Below are 16127 nucleotides of genomic sequence, written 5' to 3'. Positions count from 1 at the left end.
CCTCGTCATCAAACACACAAATCTATATCTATTCTCAAGACAGTTTGAAAAGTCTATAAGATGATAAATATCTTTTTCCCCAGGCTTTTGCAAAATTTGACTACTCCAAAAACGCGTTTTGTAGTATTTTTTTCCAATATTATGTTAGTTTATCGATACTATCTAAGACATGGAAAGGTATGTGACCTAGAGGGGGAACAAAATTGAACGAACTAAAACAATGGGCTAGCGAATATATTACATTTACGATGTTTACCCAAAATTACGTTACAATCTGATTTTTTTTACCAGTGTGACCGTCCTAAATAGCTAAAACATGCCAATTAATGTTTATTACCAAAATACCAACTCTAGCTGTTATAATCATCGCTATTATCGGCCATCAAACAATCGATAGACCTGTTCATCTCTAGTATATACATTCTGAGTGAAAATTTATTCTCTGGTATCTAGTGTGAAAATTTCGTTCTAAAATTCGCTTGGAATTTATTTGCAGTTGTGCCCAAACGATTTGTTAGTGAAAAGCAATGTTACCGCATCTCTGATGCCCCTCGTGTCAGGTAGTGCCTGCCGGCGTGCCACAGCACCATTCATTTTATAAACAAATCGAAATCGCAGGCCGCAAATTGTCGCGTCGCATTACATTCAGTGTTGCCAACTCGGGGAATAGCTGGCTGAAGATTTTCCGCGAAATGCGAAAAGTTGGCTACACTGAAGTGGCGACTTGGGGTGTATTAAATAGGCAAAACACTAATTGGAAATGATCTTTTATAGCTACCCGTCTTGGCCAGCTGCAAATTGACCGAATCAGCTTGTTGGACATTCAAGCACCCAATTCTAGCCGGAAAAAGGCTGAACTGGCAACACTGCAGTCGCCAGAGCCGCCGCCGACACAATACTCGGGCAAAATGAAGTGAGAAAAGTCTGCTTTAAACACAAACTACAAAAGAAAACTCTTCGAATTCATATAATATAATACTGATTGCTATTTTTGTTCCATGTTTCTGGCAGTAAACCAAAGTGCACGTTGGCTTTTTGTTAATTTTTCGCAATTTTTGATTCGTGTCGTCATCTCGCCATCGCCATCGTCATCGTCATTGCCATTGTCAATTGTCGCCCACCACCCGCTCAGACCCTCCCACCATCTTCGACAGTCTTGTGGGGGACACCTTTTGGCAAAACCCCGTTCCCAGTGCAGCATTGATTGAGCCCCACACCTCAAGCAACATCTCCTCAGCATCTCTCAGTCGTCATATTCCAATATACTGTTCAGGTGAGTGAGGCGTTCCGTTCCCTTGGGGGAACCCAAAACCAGGCCAAGAACAGACGTATTCATGGACCCATACGACTCTTTTCCAGTTATGTCATCGACTGCCGGAAAACGCAAGGAGATCTACAAATATCTCGCACCATGGCCGCTCTATTCCATGAACTGGAGTGTGCGACCGGACAAGCGGTTCCGCCTTGCCCTGGGCAGCTTCATCGAGGAGTATAACAATAAAGTGCAAATCATCAGCTTGGACGAGGACACCAGCGAATTTAGTGCTAAAAGGTTGGCTTGGCTTGGCTTTGGCTGCTCTCCGCTGAACGATTGATAATCTTGTTTCCTTCAGCACCTTTGATCATCCATATCCGACGACAAAAATAATGTGGATACCGGACTCGAAAGGCGTTTATCCCGATTTGCTAGCCACCAGCGGCGACTATCTGCGCGTGTGGCGTGCCGGCGAGCCGGATACAAGACTTGAGTGCGTTCTGAACAACAACAAGAACAGCGACTTTTGTGCTCCGCTCACGTCGTTCGACTGGAACGAGGTGGATCCCAATCTGGTGGGCACCTCCTCCATAGACACAACATGCACCATCTGGGGCCTCGAAACGGGCCAACCGCACGCCCGCGTCTATGTGGCGGGACATGTGAAGACGCAGCTGATAGCCCACGACAAGGAGGTCTATGACATCGCATTCTCACGTGCTGGCGGTGGACGGGACATGTTCGCCTCCGTGGGTGCCGATGGATCGGTGCGCATGTTCGATCTGAGGCATCTGGAGCATTCAACCATTATTTATGAGGTACGTGGACCTGAGTGGGACGGCCGGCAAGAATCCCATTTAACGTCATGCCCTTGCTTGTCTTTTGCAGGATCCTGCCCACACGGCGCTACTGCGTCTGGCTTGGAACAAACAAGATCCGAATTACTTAGCCACAGTTGCCATGGACTCGTGCGAAGTTATTATTTTAGATGTTCGTGTTCCTTGTACTCCCGTTGCAAGACTGAGCAATCACAGAGCGTGCGTCAACGGTATTGCGTGGGCGCCGCATAGGTAAGTACTGTCGGCTCTAGACGATATTGATGGGCTGCTCCTGGATCTTCGACTGGGCTTCCCCCCACTAATTTGATCTTGTTTGCTTGCAGTTCCTGTCACATCTGCACTGCCGGTGATGATCACCAAGCACTGATCTGGGATATACAACAAATGCCACGCGCAATCGAGGATCCAATTTTAGCCTATACAGCTGCCGAGGGCGAAGTCAATCAGATTCAATGGGGCGCCACACAGCCCGATTGGATAGCCATTTGCTACAACAAAGCGTGCGAGATCCTCCGAGTCTAAGAGTCAATTTTATCCCTGCCTGCCTCCTGCCTTTGGCTGTGGCTGTGGCTCTAAAGCACTTGGATGTAATTGCTAAACAACGCACAGTCAACCACAAGAACCACACATCCGCAGAACACACCCTCACATGTACACACACACACACACACACACACACACACACACACACACACACACACACACACACATTTGCTGTTGGTATTTCGGATGAACCTGAAGTGAAGGCTATGTAAGAGTGGATTTATGTTAAATCGGTTCCTCCGCATCTGTCACTTGTTTAATTGAAAGCTTTTGTCTGTAGTTTGCCTTGTTCCAGAACGAGCGAGAGAGAGAGAGAGAGAGAGATATGAACAAGAGGGATAGAATGAGGCAAAGAGAGAGAGACAGATCAAGAGGATTCTAAAGAAGGATAGATAGAGAGCGTCGCGCTCTGATTGGAGGATGTATGTATTTTTAGATATCTTAGCTTAGTTGATTATACGAGTATATAAGTCGGGAATCTATAAGGTATAACCAAAAGATGTATTTCTAACTGTAGTTTATTTAACCGTTGACGAGACCCCCCTTTTAGCCATATGACATTCGACTTTGCTAACTTAGCGGCGAAGGGAGAGAGAGAGAGATAGCATCAGAGACAAATCGCAAAACTAGTATTCGTAGCCGTCTCCTTACACGACATCTCTCCCGACTATCAGTCGAGGCACTGGGACAAAATAATGTCAATAATCTCTGCCCGCAGCGCTGCTCCCAGCTGACGCATATATTTCGCCCGCAGCTAGTTAGCAAAGTTAAATGTCATATTGGTAAAGGCCATATGCCCGCAACCCAGAACAAATCAAAGGCGCCTTCAATAATTTCATAATTTGGAAAGAAAAGTATAAAGAAGAGAGTGAAAGAAACGAACCTACAGTTATTTAAATGAAAGAAAAATGAAACAATGTCCTACCTCGTTTTCCCACACAGAATGTGGTTACCGTTAATGTGTCTGGCCACAGCAACACACCCACAGACCCACACACAGACACACACATAAAAACACATTAAACAAAAAAGAGAGAAAAAAAGCTTTTTCGAAATATGTTTACTTTGTTCGTTTTTTTTTGTACGAATTCTACGAGAACCAAACACCCGAAAAACAAAGAGAAAGAAAAACAGCAGTAAAAGAAAAACCATGGACTTAAGCAAATGCAAAACAAAATAAAAGGAAGAGAAGAGAAAACAAATAAGTTAAATAGGCGAAAAGATACTTACATATATTACCGAATAAAACTGAAATCAGAAAACCAAATGCACACGACACACAGCTAGAACACAATACTATCTAAAATACAAACTAAAGCAAACGCAAATACAAAACAATTAAAACGAGAAAAAAAAACCGAAATATATGAGCGAGAGAGAATACAAGATTGTTGCTATATCCATTTACCAAGCGAAAGAAAAAGAAGAAAAAAACACAAACGAAACACAAAGATAAAGAGAAACCAAACTACAAGCGAAATATGATAATTTCAAGAGTAAAGCGTTAAGACAGACTTTTCAAACAGCCCTCGCCATCGTCCTATCACACCAACACACAAACACACTCACATCGCACACCACACACCACACACTACTGCCCCGCAACGAGAGCTGCAAAAGTAAATGTAATAAGCTCTCGCAGCGTGAATAAGCAGGGAAAGGAGGCAAGAATCCTCCGTGACAGGACAGGACGACACATTTTAGAGCGTCGCCTCCTAATACTGCTGGGCAACTGTAAGAATCTCTCGCTGCCTCAGCGAGTCTGCAGGCAGTCTGCAGGCGGTCTGCATGAAAGCGAACAGCAGTGAGAGAGAGAGAGACTGAATGCCGTTGCGTAGCTTTTGGGGCCTCCATTTTGCACTCGAACCCCAACCGACTCCCACAGATAATCCTCCACGTCTCTGTGTACTTCTCCAAACAAGAATCGAATGACTTTTTTATGCAACTTGTAATTTATAGCAATTTCACAACTTATATATACATAGATATATACATATATATATATAGATATATATATATATATATAATTATACATATATATTGCGGAAGGCGTGTTAGATATACCGATGCCGTGTAATCCGATGATCATGTATTGTAAATACAATATGGAACCACTCTTTTTAACAAAAACTCCAACCAACAATCAGAGCCAGTAAAAAAATAAGAACACAATTTTGAACAAGACTTAGCGCATGATTTTTTATAGACATGTAAGATACCTGCCTACACCCTGAATCAACCAAATACAACAATACTACTCCTCCCGCTCTTCACAATAAAACAAAACAGAACAAAACAAAACAAGAAAAAGACACAAAAATCATCATAAAGAGATGCTGTAATCGGATTGAACCGTTTTTGATACTTTGTACGAAACATCTTCATTGATTTTGCAAAATGGTTTCCAAGAACAAAAAATTCACATTCATGCATGTAGAAAATCCAGATCAGACAGATACATATGTATTACTTTCTTACTCATACATACGATATACATAAGTACGTACATACATACATATATGTACATATATTTCTTTCTCTGCTTTTGTTATACTTATTTCATTATTATATTATCCAACTGATTTATGGACATGATACACATTTATATAGATACATACATACATACATACACAAACACCCACACATAGCATCGTATATAGACATCTGTACCAGGCTGGTAGTTAAACCAAGCGCACTAGGAGAAGTAGGAATGGTAGGACGCCGATTGATTGATTCATGAGGCGAGACAAGACGTGACGACTCGTGACGAGACGGGAAAAGAAAAGGTATGATGTATGATGTCGCACATCAGAGGTGGGCGAAACAAAATAAAAGAAACAAACCAAACAGACAAATATTTAAATAAACCATTTTTAAATAACGAATTTGCGTCTTAATCAAATCCGGTGATCGGCTGAGGGACTTTGGATTCGACTCTGGTTCCTGGACCTAGACGGGGGAACAAACAGCGAGATTCGGTAAGACCACCTGGATCAGACATCGAAATGGATGCCGTGGCTTTCCCCTTGCTCGGACTACGCTATGGCCACCTTTTTGTTGACCTTCTCCTCTTTGAGTAGAGTCTGGTGAACTATGGTCCTGTCGTTGTCGGTGTGTCGGTGTGTCGGTGATCTGTAAACGCTCACTGCTGCTCCTGAATGTAAGAAATCTGAATGAGCGGCTCAGGTTTGGCCTGATAAGGTTCACGTATGGTATGGCAGCGTTGATGGTGTACGGTCGCTTGTTCCGGTTCTCCGGTTGCAATGGAGGACGTCCTCATATGGTGCAGCGATATCTCTTTGTGTCGCTCATTGTGTATCATGCGCATCATCTTACCTGAGACAACAAGCAGTTGGAGATCATGATGAGATTTACCAATAGCCGTATACCTCTATGCTTTCCCATAAGGTTTTTATATTTACATATACCGAATAACACACGAATAACTATAACTGCGCGCCGTTCTCGATATGCGACACAACACAACACTATACGGGGGGCAATGATTTGCATGCTATTGAACTTAGCGTTGACTGTATCATAAATAGCCCACAACCACGAGCGTCTGCGGCTCCAACACACGATCACAAGTATTTGAGCTCTTTTCGAAAGTGGAGCGGAAAATGTATGCCAATAGAAAGGTTCTATCAAATGTTCAAATCCAAAATCGGAACACATTAACAATTACATTTATGTGATTTATGTGTACATATGTACATATGTGAGTATGTATGTCTATCGTCCTAAAACGAACAAGGGCTGGCTTTACGAGAATCCTTCATTTAAACAGAAAATAAGCTTATTCTTCAACGAAATTCTTACATTTCTTATGAGCCCCTATGTAATACTACAGTGTATTTCTGCATCCATTATGTTGAGCAGACCACTCGAACACATCGATGTCTTTGAAACGATTGTGCTGCTTTTGCTGAGCCCCATGAGCCGTTCAAGTCCGCACCTGGCCGAGCGAGAGAAATCTAATCAGCTGAATTGGAATTTAGTAGTTTGACTTACAAATTAGAAAACTGCGACGTTTTAGCTGCGGGGCAAGCCGTCATCGAGACATTGAAAGTCGAGCGGGCAGTCCGATCAGACCACAACAGTCCCAGCCAGACCACACAGAGGTGACAGAACCAGCATGGGCATCAATGCAGATAAGGATATCGATATTTTGCGGCCACTCAGCGATAACGAGGTCGACGAGCTGCTCGGTCTCTACGAGCGGAAATACGGGCCCCAGAATTTCCACTATCTTCTGCTCTACAATCAGCGCAAATGGGACTGCCAACTGGCGGCGGCGGGTATAGCCAGGAACGATCCCGCTTACATTTCGCTGAGGAAACAGTTCTACACGCATCGCCAGGGGGACTTTCGACGGTTTGGAACCTACGTGAGCCTCCATCGGGACATAGTGCAGAGCGTGTCCTTCTTCAGCTGGCAGCCGGAGGGTGCTCGGGAGCTGTTCGAGTGCCTGGAGCGGACGAAACGGATTGAGTGGACGCGGGGCGCTCTCCTCACCAACGTAGACCTTGCCTTCTGCGAACGTGTCAAGGCTCTGGCCGCACAGAGAGGCGTCACCACGATCAATGCCCGTCAATGCTTCGGAATGGTGCTGTCCCACCCCAGGGCTTGTACCGCCGAGGTGCCCGAGCTTTTGTCTGAGTTCGAGCTGCGTCCGCTGAGGGATGAAGACGCCCCCATGGTACACGCCATATGGCCCAATAAGGGGGAGGGCTCCCTGGCCTACCTGAGGGCCCTCATCAAATTCAACAAGACGATTGGCGCTTGTCGCAGCGACACGGGCGAGCTGATAGCCTGGATCTTTCAGAACGATTTCTCTGGATTGGGGTAAGTCCAGCCCCAAACAGCGTGGTTCATCTCGACTGACGATGGCCTGCTTCTCTTCATTCAAGAATGCTGCAGGTTCTGCCGAAGGCTGAGCGACGAGGCCTGGGTGGACTCCTGGCCGCTGCCATAACCAGAAGGATAGCCAGAGTCGAGCAGGTAACGCTGACCGCCTGGATTGTGGCTACAAATTGGCGCTCCGAGGCTTTACTAAAGCGTATTGGCTACCACCAGGACGTCATCAACGAGTGGATCAAGCTGGAGCCAGTTCCTTAGGAGGAGAGGCCGAGGCTTGCTGTTGGGTTGTTCGGGGCTTTCGGTGTTTGTTTGGCTTAGTGACTAGTTCCTATGTAGACATCATGCTAATCGTAAGCCAAGGGTCGCTTGGTGCGGTGCACCGAGGTTCGGTTCTGCTTGGGATCGGAGTTTTTCAATGAGGACACAAGGTGATTTGCAATTTCTATGTCTATGTATGTACATGGTCAACATTTTATTGTGGCATTTAACATGCGCACACGCTCTCTGAATACACTTTAAGGCTGCATCAAATTCAAAAACAAAAAGACGGAGAAGGAAGGAGGAGGGGTCTCATGCTACTTATTTACAAAACACTAAAAAACGCATCAAAAAGTTATCAAAAATACAATTTACAACATTAATTAGGGATTACGGCTGTGGATATCCACGCATAGTCGATAGCTGGGGGAACAGAGAGCTGAGTGGGGATCGGAGTGACCAGGGATCGGTATCGTAAATCTGGTTATGGTAATCCTACTAGACTATTTAGCTTTTAGCCTAGGGGGAGTGGGGAATAGATTCTCTAACTAATAACTAAACGAAGAGCAAGCGTGTGGCCGTCCCGCTGGGCATTCCACTCCCGTTGGCCAACAGGCTGTTGCCGCTCAAAGCCGAGCCCGGCTTGTGCAGTCCATTCGACATCTTGCCGTTCAAGGCACCGCGGTAGTACGGATCGGTTTGCTGCTGTAGCGGCGTATACTTAATGTGATTGCTTTGCGATAGCGGCAGCGTCGGCGGCTCTTTGGACCTTGTGATTTGCTTGGCGCGATTGTAGCACAAAACACCGACAATGGCCAGCGTCATGCCTAGACAGTTGACCCACGTTACGGGATTGCCCAGTATGACCAGCGAGACAGCAATAACGAATATCCGTTTCGAGGCGCTAGCCACTGCATACGTCAACGGTGTGACCAACGACAGTACGCTGAACGCAATGATGTTCTGCAGCCAGTTCAGGACGCCGTCAGCAAACAGCAGGGCAATCACGCGGTAGTCCATGTTCTTCTGCAATTGAAAATTTGTAATTTTTTTAATATGAAATTTAAAATAGTGGTCAAAATGAACGGGAATGGAATGGAAAGTCGAGTTGGAAACATCAGCAGCTGGATGTTCTACTTCACTTGATTAAAATGAACTTTTTCCGTCTTCGTACATATTTCTGCGGGAGTTCTATTTTCAAATATTCAACGAAACGGAAGAGACCACTTCAATTAAGATAAGATAATTGATTGCTTTATTGGAGATCGCTCTCTATGTCTGCCATCCTCCACACTGAAGCGAGCCAAGAAGTACTTACAATAGCCGAGTGGCGAAAGACAGCTAAGCTGTCCATGTACAGCCAGATGGGTAGGAAAATGAACAGCGACAGCTTTCCCAGCAGATGGAGCAGCCGCAGATGATGAATGTTGGTGTCCTTGAGCACCTGAAAGTGTGATAAGAATTCATTAGCATGGGACTTTGAGAAGTGGCAATGGACCTACCTTCTTGGAGAAGATGTTCTGCATGGAGAAGCCCATGGTGGAGATGAGGGCACTGACTAGGCCCAGCATATCGAATGAGATCTCCGTGACTGTGGCAATGCCAACACCAGTGATGATGGGTAGCAGACTCAGGTACACAAGGGTTGGTTGCTTCTCGTTGAAGAAGACGCGCGTCAGCACAACGGTGAAGAGAGGCATCGTCGCCTTGACTGGGTCGTCGAGAGGTGCGTGCGGGTGCGTGCGTGTGAGAGGGTTAAGTTAATGTTGGCACCAGTGTTGCTGACGTGTTGAACGAGGGTTTTTTTTTTTTTGATATGCATGGATGTGGCTACTCACCAGTGTGTGCATAGGAGACAGGGACCTTCCACAGCGATATGTGAGAGGTGACTGAGGCGAGGAGCTTGCCAATAGCTAGCGGGACGATCAGGCGCATGTAATAGGCGCGCGGAATTTCCTGGTACTTTCGTATACGCCACAGGTTAAAGAAGGGACCACTGTACAGCGTGATACTGCAGAGCTGAACCAGGGTGACGGTCATGGGGAAGGGGAATTCGTTGAGCACCATTTTTCCAATCACATTGTTGCTTGACGAGATGACGTACCAGAACAGGCACATCATCAATACAACGGCAACATGACGAGAGCTTGTCCGCTTGCCGCCCAACATGTTGGTGTCCGGATCGGATCGTCGTAGCTGTCGCTGGCCCTTGCCTGCTTTTGTCGCAGTTACACGAATGTGTCGCCTGTTCCCGGACACTTGGAAGCCGGCGGGTGGGGATTTGTTGCTGATTTCGGCACGTTATTGCATTGCGATACTTGGTTTTAAACATAAAACGTCGTCTGTTTGTTTTCTACGTGTACCCGTCAGTGTAACCAGATGCCCCAATAATTTATCGGTTCGTTGCGTGCTATCGCTATCTTGAACTGTAGATTGGTCTTGAAGTCTGGTGAAAAATGGAATATAAAATGTGAATCGATTATTTAATTAGCATGTAGATATAAGTAATAATTCGAATATATTGTTTTTTGACTTGGGATAACATTTGTATATACGAAAATCCTTACAAAATATCGTCGCAACTATCCCCACTAGTACCAAAAAATACTACTAGATCAAAAATTAAGATTTGGCGCGTAAATATTATGGTTGGGGGAAGTGGTGTAAATATACATATAATCGTTAAAAAAAATACTTTAAACTCATTTTATTAATAGATCAACCATTTTAACAATTTGGTTGAGCTATAAAATTTTGTTGGAAAAACACGTATCAACTCAAACTCAATAAATCGACTTTGTGCAAGTGTAAGCACGAATTCTGATTTGTCTAGCTCAACTATCGATGGGTAACATAACTCATGTTAGCTATCAAGTGTGGCTTGTGTGTGTGTAGCCACTAACTAAACGGTATATAGATGTTCCAGTTCATACTGCGAACATGCTAAAAAGCGAACACAGAAAACTAAATCCCAGGGTCTACGGCTCTGACGTTCGGCTACCGCCGCGTTATCATGAGCCAGCCAGCAGAGAAGTGCTTTGAATGTGTTATTATAACACGCAAAAAATGTTTTCACAAAAATATCTGATTGTATGCTTTTCCGTTTCAGAGCTTTGATTACTGCTTTGATGTCTGTTGTGCTTCCAGGTCGTTTTAATTTGAGTTGGGCTTTTTTTTGAGTCTTCAGCTTATTGATGAACAGACCTGACCGTCAAAAAATAAATGAAGAATGGGCAGGATGGGTGAGCTTGAGGGACACTTGAGCGTGAAAAAAATAAAAGCTGTTATTTTTTGGTTTATACTACACAATATAAAATATTACAATACAAAATACACATTAATATCCTTATTTTAGACAGGTTGATTAAATTATACAAATATTATGTAAACGCCGGCTTTCGACTTCTGTGTTTATCACATATGTATAAAAAAGGAATTTGAACTAAAATAATGCCATTTTTTAAATATGCGATTTAAAAAAAATATATATATACTAAAATAAATATGCATACATTATGCATATGTACATACATTTCAAATCAATGGTCAATCGCGCGCTTTCCGATGGGAATGTGCAAAGAAAAAAATTTAGATGCGTGTCGCAGCTTTATAATTATTTCCAAATGAGACGGTAGATTTTGGTATATTTCTGAGGGTCAGAAGAAATAGTTTCACTAATCGAATAAAATTATGTGGGCATGGCTAAATGTTCTATATAGCTGGTAATATTCCACGCAATATCAAAAACGAGGAATATGTAAAATAGAACTTGAATTTGTCAGTATATTTACGGTATATTTTTAAATTGAGACGGTATATTTCGGTATATTTCTGAGGGTCGGGCGGTATATTTTATCGATAAGCCCGAACTGATGAGCAGATACAGAATTGACTCATTTCATTTGAAAACTACGATTTGATCGGATAAACACACAAAAATAAGATGAAGCGTTCTCGCCGAGCCACCTCAGCTAATAGCAAAGCATTTGTTTCCGGAGGAGTTTATGTAAGTTTGCCTAAAAATTACTTAGAGAATCTTATGCTCTGGTTCAGGGGTGGGCAGGCCTAAGAGGCCAGGTGGATGCACAAGAAACAAGAAAAAACTAAATAAACAGTGTGCGTGTACGTTGCTCGGGACCAAGATTGCAAAAGCAATACCTCATGAGTGTCACGCTCATGAGTGCTATTTTCTGTTTTTTCTGCTTCCTAAGCTCAAAAGCGTGCCCACTGCTGCACTGGTGTATTATTGTGATGGCCTCATGAAACACCAACTTACGCACTCACCACATCAATTGCCAGAAATTCAGCTTTGCAGCCGTTTAAAAAGGGTCCGAATTTGTTAGACAAAGGGTATTTTTATATGAGTATAGTGTTAAGTAGATACATTGTACATACATATGCACTTATTAGACAATTGCATGGCTCCATTCAAAACATATGTAAGTCCAATAAAAAAAAAGTAGTGAATGCGACGGAATAGCCTCAAACATTCGGATTACCCGAATTTTTGCATGCGCACTCTATGCATTCATTCGTTGCTTGGGCTTTTCGTTCTTCTCGCTCTTTTTTCCCTTACGCACAGCAAAGCAACAACAATTGAAAGGCTATTGCTGATATCGTTGCCAAATCAGCTATTTTTTAGCTAGTTCTGGCTATTTTAAAAGTTCGACTTGTATACAAATTTGAAAATTGATGTTAACCGGAAAGCTGAATACTCAATATATTTGTTAAGCTCTGTTCCTCAAAAGTTGAGGACACTGATTACCCCCCAAATTTACAGGCAAAAATATAGAATGCACTTGAATTTCACCGTACTCACTCATTCAAACTCTATCGGCGTAGCACTCGAATTAATTCAATTCGTTTTGCGCATTGGTAATCCGAATGCCGGGGTTTTGCCATTTATGCAGACCTCTCATCCATATGTATGCATGTAAACATAAGGAATAGATACACACATGCAAATGTGCATTTTTAAATACATATGTATATGCATACATAGCTAACGTTTTTCAAGTTAGAAAAGTTGTTTTTCTTCGACGTCGTTAAATAATAGATCATGCTGTTTCATTTCGTTTGAGCGGTGTCGAAAAATGAACTGCGTTCTAGGCAATAACGTAGCTTCTGAGGAGAAAAATGTGTGCATTAAAAATATGTACATCATTTTTCAAGGTAAAGTCTTGGTACAAGCGCCAACGCATCTATACATTATGTGACTATACATATGTATGTACATACATCCTTACACAAAAACCCACCACTACTCCCATACTACACATGCACACGCAAATACATACACACATACATACATACATACATACATACATACGTGTTTAAATAATTTTGTTGAACTCCTTTAAAAACTTAAGAAAACCTTTATTGTAATAACTGTATTTCTGTTTTTTTATTTATATAATTTGCAGCGCACAATATGAAAATGTGTGTGTTCAGCCCCCAATTGTGAATTTATTTGCAATAGCCATAAAAGCGGGTTAATCGAAAGTGCAGACAGGTCACCGAGCTGTATCAGCACCAGAATCAAAATCCGTATCGGATCCCGTCTCGTCCCGTCCCATCCCGTCCCATCCCATCCCATCCAATTCCACACACATATCAGTATCCGAAGTAAACCCACAGAGTTCCATTTAAGAGACTCGAATCGACTGGAGCCAGCAATTACGATAGAATTCAGCTGGACTTGCGGTTTTCGCAGGCTTTTATGGCTACTGAAAATTCATTCACACGAAATTGTAACTTAAAATTATTAGTTTTGCGCTAGATAGCAATGCTCATTTACTTCACTGATAGTACCCAAGACGAAACACCAGTAGCCAAGGGCCGAATGAGCCAACATGGCGTTCAATACGCACAAACGTCGCATTGAACGCCAGCGTTGGGGTCCGGAAGGCCCTTGGCCAGATACGAGAGAAACCATCCTTTGATCGGCACATGGTTTCGCTGAGGCCGAGTTTCGTTTTGGGTCACTTTGGTTGCAGGAATGGTCATGGCTAATTCCTGAACTATGGTTTTTAGTAGGACCGAGCTCCCGTGAGTCTCCCGCGAGCCACCCACTTCTGATGTAGTAGATCGATTGACTGGCATGTAAGACGATTTTGATTGGTAAAGATATGTTTTTTTGGTTGATCCTAGGCAGCCTCACAGCATCACTGTTGAAGCTTCCCGGGAATCTAGCTCAGGCACTGGATACTCTCTTTTTCTTAGAAGAACAAACCACATACAAAAGAAAATAAACAAAACTGCTTCCCATTTTTGCTTTTTCTTGAGGAATAATGAAATTTTTCAATAATATAGAATCCGAATGTCCCGGCCAAGCCCTTGATTCAACCGCCGGCAAATGCTCTGTCGCAGGCATCTCCAGTCTCGGCGCCTACCCCGACTCCAGTGCCGGCTCCAGTTGCAGTCAAAGAGGTGCAGGCAAAGAAAAAAGATGCACCGCCATCAGTTAGTGCCTTGCCCATTCCAATATTTGTCAAGGATGAACCCGTTGCCATGGCCGAGGACGAGTCGTCGCCCATCGAAAGCGCAAGCGAAGGGTTTTACATCGACATAAGCGCCGATAATGGCAACGGAGGGAAAATCCCGTTCAAGAAGATCTTCCAGAAGCGCAAGAAGTCATCGGGTAAGCACCGGCATCCCAGATCCGACACGTCTTCAACCTCACTTGCAATCTAATGATAGTTTGATACGCTTTGAATTTTCAGAACGCACTCGCGATAAGAAGCAACGCCAGAATCGCCAGCTACGCAAGTCGATGTTGCCGAAAAATGCCCTAATGGCTCTCAACGAACTCAAGGGCGTTAACATAAGTGATTTTACCATCAATAGCAATCCTGATGGCGGATTCACTGCCATACTCACGGTCAACTCGAACCAGTACCATGGAAAGGGGGTCTCCAAGATGGCGGCGAAAAATTTGGCCTGTGAGCATGCACTGCGTGATTATATAATTGCCAAAATGAAGCCAAAGCCTCGCAAACCGAAGAATAATGCTGTGGAAAACCAAGCATCGACTGGCCCAGAGCCCATGGACACCAATGGAAGCGACACTGAATCACCCGAAGACGAATTGCCAATGCTCAATTTGGCATCGTTTGCAATATATAAATTATTCAGCGAGTGGGAGCGCGACGGTTACGTTGTGCCCGAAATGCATCCATCGGCAAATGCACAGCCGCAGCAGGGAGACGCCAATGCAGCAGTTCCCGTCGTCCCCAAGGAGCCGAAGAAGCCACCAGTGCGTGCCGAATTGCCCCCAAACTGGCAGACCATGCACCCGGCCACATTGCTCTGCATTGTAGGTTCACTCAGATCAGAGAACGTAGTAAAACTCGAACTTACGTGACCAATGTTCTTTTTGTTACCTTTTTAGATGCGCCCTGGAATCGCGTATGAGGACTATGGCACCGCTGGCGACAAGCCCAACGTGCCCCAGTGTCTCGGTGTGATTGTTGACAACCAGGAGTTTACGGCCAATGGACGCTCAAAGAAAATAGCACGTCGAAATGTTGCCGTGAATGTTTGCAACACATTGTTCGGCACCAATTTCACATATGAAGAGTATTAAGCTACATCAGACTAACGCAGACTAACTACTATGTATAGTTAGTCAGTTAATTGTTCGATGTACATATGTGCATCAATATGCTTCTGTTGTTCAATTCAATTAAATTTAAATCTAATTTTCGTCAAAACCTAAACTCTGGATGAATCGCGATACATCATCCATCAGCATTGGACCGTATATTGAACATTATCGAAAGTCTAAAATGTATCCATTTAAGTTGTACCATCTGATCTGTAATCTCCTGTACGAATAAGTTAAACAAAACAAATGTATGTCATATTCAAGATAAACATTTATAATATCTGTTGAACTTGTGCTGTTGTTACTCTCCTCCTATGGGTCCACTGAAAAACCAGTGCCAACGATTCCTTCTATTCTATTCACTTTTGAGTTTCCGTATCCTTTTTTCCAAAGTTCCACAAATACTGTACATGGGACCTTTGCAGTTTTCAGCTGCATGCAATGGTAAATGACCAATTTTGTATCCAATTAAGACGCATTTTTTGGGGCGTATTTTGTTTTTACTGGAACCAGAATGTCTTCAGATTATGCCCAATTTGAATGGCACTTGGACAAAAATTGTCACTCGAAATATTTGTTGTAACATGTCTTTGTTCATGTGTTCTAATGAACACAAAGGTAATCCTTTGGTGTGAATACCACTCGTCAAGCTCCAGCTGCACCTCCTATACGCCCCAAACGACTATTTACGGGTGCTTTTCGCAAGACTTTGGGAGGAGCCCAAAGGCAGATTCATGAATGGAGAATGTTTATTGTTTACATC

The 16127-nt window shown here is 43.5% G+C and overlaps 4 protein-coding genes and 1 long non-coding RNA gene across 8 annotated transcripts; 3 read left to right on the top strand and 2 right to left on the bottom strand.

The window, feature by feature from the left end:
- The first annotated feature begins 344 nt into the window (after positions 1–344).
- wap (DDB1 and CUL4 associated factor wap) lies at positions 345–4876 on the top strand. 2 transcript variants are annotated; one of them, XM_033385017.1, is made up of 7 exons: positions 345–445; positions 775–913; positions 1012–1273; positions 1360–1552; positions 1614–2073; positions 2144–2325; positions 2418–4876. In XM_033385017.1, exons 4-7 carry the CDS (start codon positions 1362–1364, stop codon positions 2614–2616), a joined length of 1032 nt encoding a protein of 343 aa, XP_033240908.1. In that variant the 5' UTR covers positions 345–445; positions 775–913; positions 1012–1273; positions 1360–1361; the 3' UTR covers positions 2617–4876. The 2 variants fall into 2 exon arrangements, with proteins under 2 accessions (XP_033240908.1, XP_001355291.3); XM_001355255.4 differs by having other exon boundaries at positions 365–560.
- Positions 4877–5103: 227 nt separating this feature from the next.
- On the bottom strand, positions 5104–6765 carry LOC26533412 (uncharacterized). Of its 2 annotated transcripts, XR_001452481.2 has the most exons (3): positions 6652–6765; positions 6027–6595; positions 5104–5973 (listed from the first exon to the last, which is right to left on the bottom strand). It is a non-coding gene; the product is annotated as an uncharacterized lncRNA (long non-coding RNA). The 2 variants fall into 2 exon arrangements; XR_004470622.1 differs by having other exon boundaries at positions 5181–6595.
- Positions 6695–8141, top strand: LOC4815633 (uncharacterized). Its single transcript, XM_001355256.4, has 2 exons — positions 6695–7485; positions 7551–8141. The coding sequence occupies exons 1-2, from the start codon at positions 6776–6778 to the stop codon at positions 7756–7758; spliced, it is 918 nt and encodes a 305-aa protein (XP_001355292.3). The 5' UTR covers positions 6695–6775; the 3' UTR covers positions 7759–8141.
- On the bottom strand, positions 7949–10180 carry LOC4815926 (solute carrier family 35 member E1 homolog). Its single transcript, XM_001355257.4, has 4 exons — positions 9597–10180; positions 9261–9469; positions 9077–9202; positions 7949–8784 (listed from the first exon to the last, which is right to left on the bottom strand). The coding sequence occupies exons 1-4, from the start codon at positions 9925–9927 to the stop codon at positions 8314–8316; spliced, it is 1137 nt and encodes a 378-aa protein (XP_001355293.2). The 5' UTR covers positions 9928–10180; the 3' UTR covers positions 7949–8313.
- A 1418-nt stretch (positions 10181–11598) lies between these two features.
- DIP1 (DISCO Interacting Protein 1) lies at positions 11599–15650 on the top strand. Of its 2 annotated transcripts, XM_015185467.2 has the most exons (5): positions 11630–11764; positions 13182–13860; positions 14071–14398; positions 14481–15073; positions 15149–15650. In XM_015185467.2, the coding sequence occupies exons 3-5, from the start codon at positions 14269–14271 to the stop codon at positions 15341–15343; spliced, it is 918 nt and encodes a 305-aa protein (XP_015040953.1). In that variant the 5' UTR covers positions 11630–11764; positions 13182–13860; positions 14071–14268; the 3' UTR covers positions 15344–15650. The 2 variants fall into 2 exon arrangements, with proteins under 2 accessions (XP_001355294.2, XP_015040953.1); XM_001355258.4 differs by lacking the exon at positions 13182–13860 and having other exon boundaries at positions 11599–11764.
- The last annotated feature ends 477 nt before the right edge of the window (positions 15651–16127 follow it).

This window comes from Drosophila pseudoobscura, chromosome X, assembly GCF_009870125.1.
Source record: "Drosophila pseudoobscura strain MV-25-SWS-2005 chromosome X, UCI_Dpse_MV25, whole genome shotgun sequence".
In the NCBI taxonomy this organism is placed as follows: Eukaryota; Metazoa; Arthropoda; class Insecta; order Diptera; family Drosophilidae; genus Drosophila; species Drosophila pseudoobscura.
The sequence above is the reverse complement of the archived record's forward strand: the minus strand, read 5'-3'. Positions and strand labels throughout refer to the sequence as shown.

Excerpts from the sequence above, each read along its gene's own strand:
- DIP1 (XM_001355258.4), top strand. The coding sequence starts at position 11,702 with ATGAAGCGTTCTCGCCGAGCCACCTCAGCTAATAGCAAAGCATTTGTT. Across the intron at positions 11,765-14,070 it reads TTGTTTCCGGAGGAGTTTAT|AATCCGAATGTCCCGGCCAA; the intron begins GTAAGTTTGCCT and ends TCAATAATATAG. Across the intron at positions 15,074-15,148 it reads CGGCCACATTGCTCTGCATT|ATGCGCCCTGGAATCGCGTA; the intron begins GTAGGTTCACTC and ends TTACCTTTTTAG.
- LOC4815926 (XM_001355257.4), bottom strand. The coding sequence starts at position 9,927 with ATGTTGGGCGGCAAGCGGACAAGCTCTCGTCATGTTGCCGTTGTATTG. Across the intron at positions 9,203-9,260 it reads AGAACATCTTCTCCAAGAAG|GTGCTCAAGGACACCAACAT; the intron begins GTAGGTCCATTG and ends TCACACTTTCAG. Across the intron at positions 8,785-9,076 it reads TCTTTCGCCACTCGGCTATT|AAGAACATGGACTACCGCGT; the intron begins GTAAGTACTTCT and ends TTTCAATTGCAG.
- wap (XM_033385017.1), top strand. The coding sequence starts at position 1,362 with ATGTCATCGACTGCCGGAAAACGCAAGGAGATCTACAAATATCTCGCA. Across the intron at positions 1,553-1,613 it reads AGCGAATTTAGTGCTAAAAG|CACCTTTGATCATCCATATC; the intron begins GTTGGCTTGGCT and ends TGTTTCCTTCAG. Across the intron at positions 2,326-2,417 it reads ATTGCGTGGGCGCCGCATAG|TTCCTGTCACATCTGCACTG; the intron begins GTAAGTACTGTC and ends GTTTGCTTGCAG.
- LOC4815633 (XM_001355256.4), top strand. The coding sequence starts at position 6,776 with ATGGGCATCAATGCAGATAAGGATATCGATATTTTGCGGCCACTCAGC. Across the intron at positions 7,486-7,550 it reads AACGATTTCTCTGGATTGGG|AATGCTGCAGGTTCTGCCGA; the intron begins GTAAGTCCAGCC and ends TCTTCATTCAAG.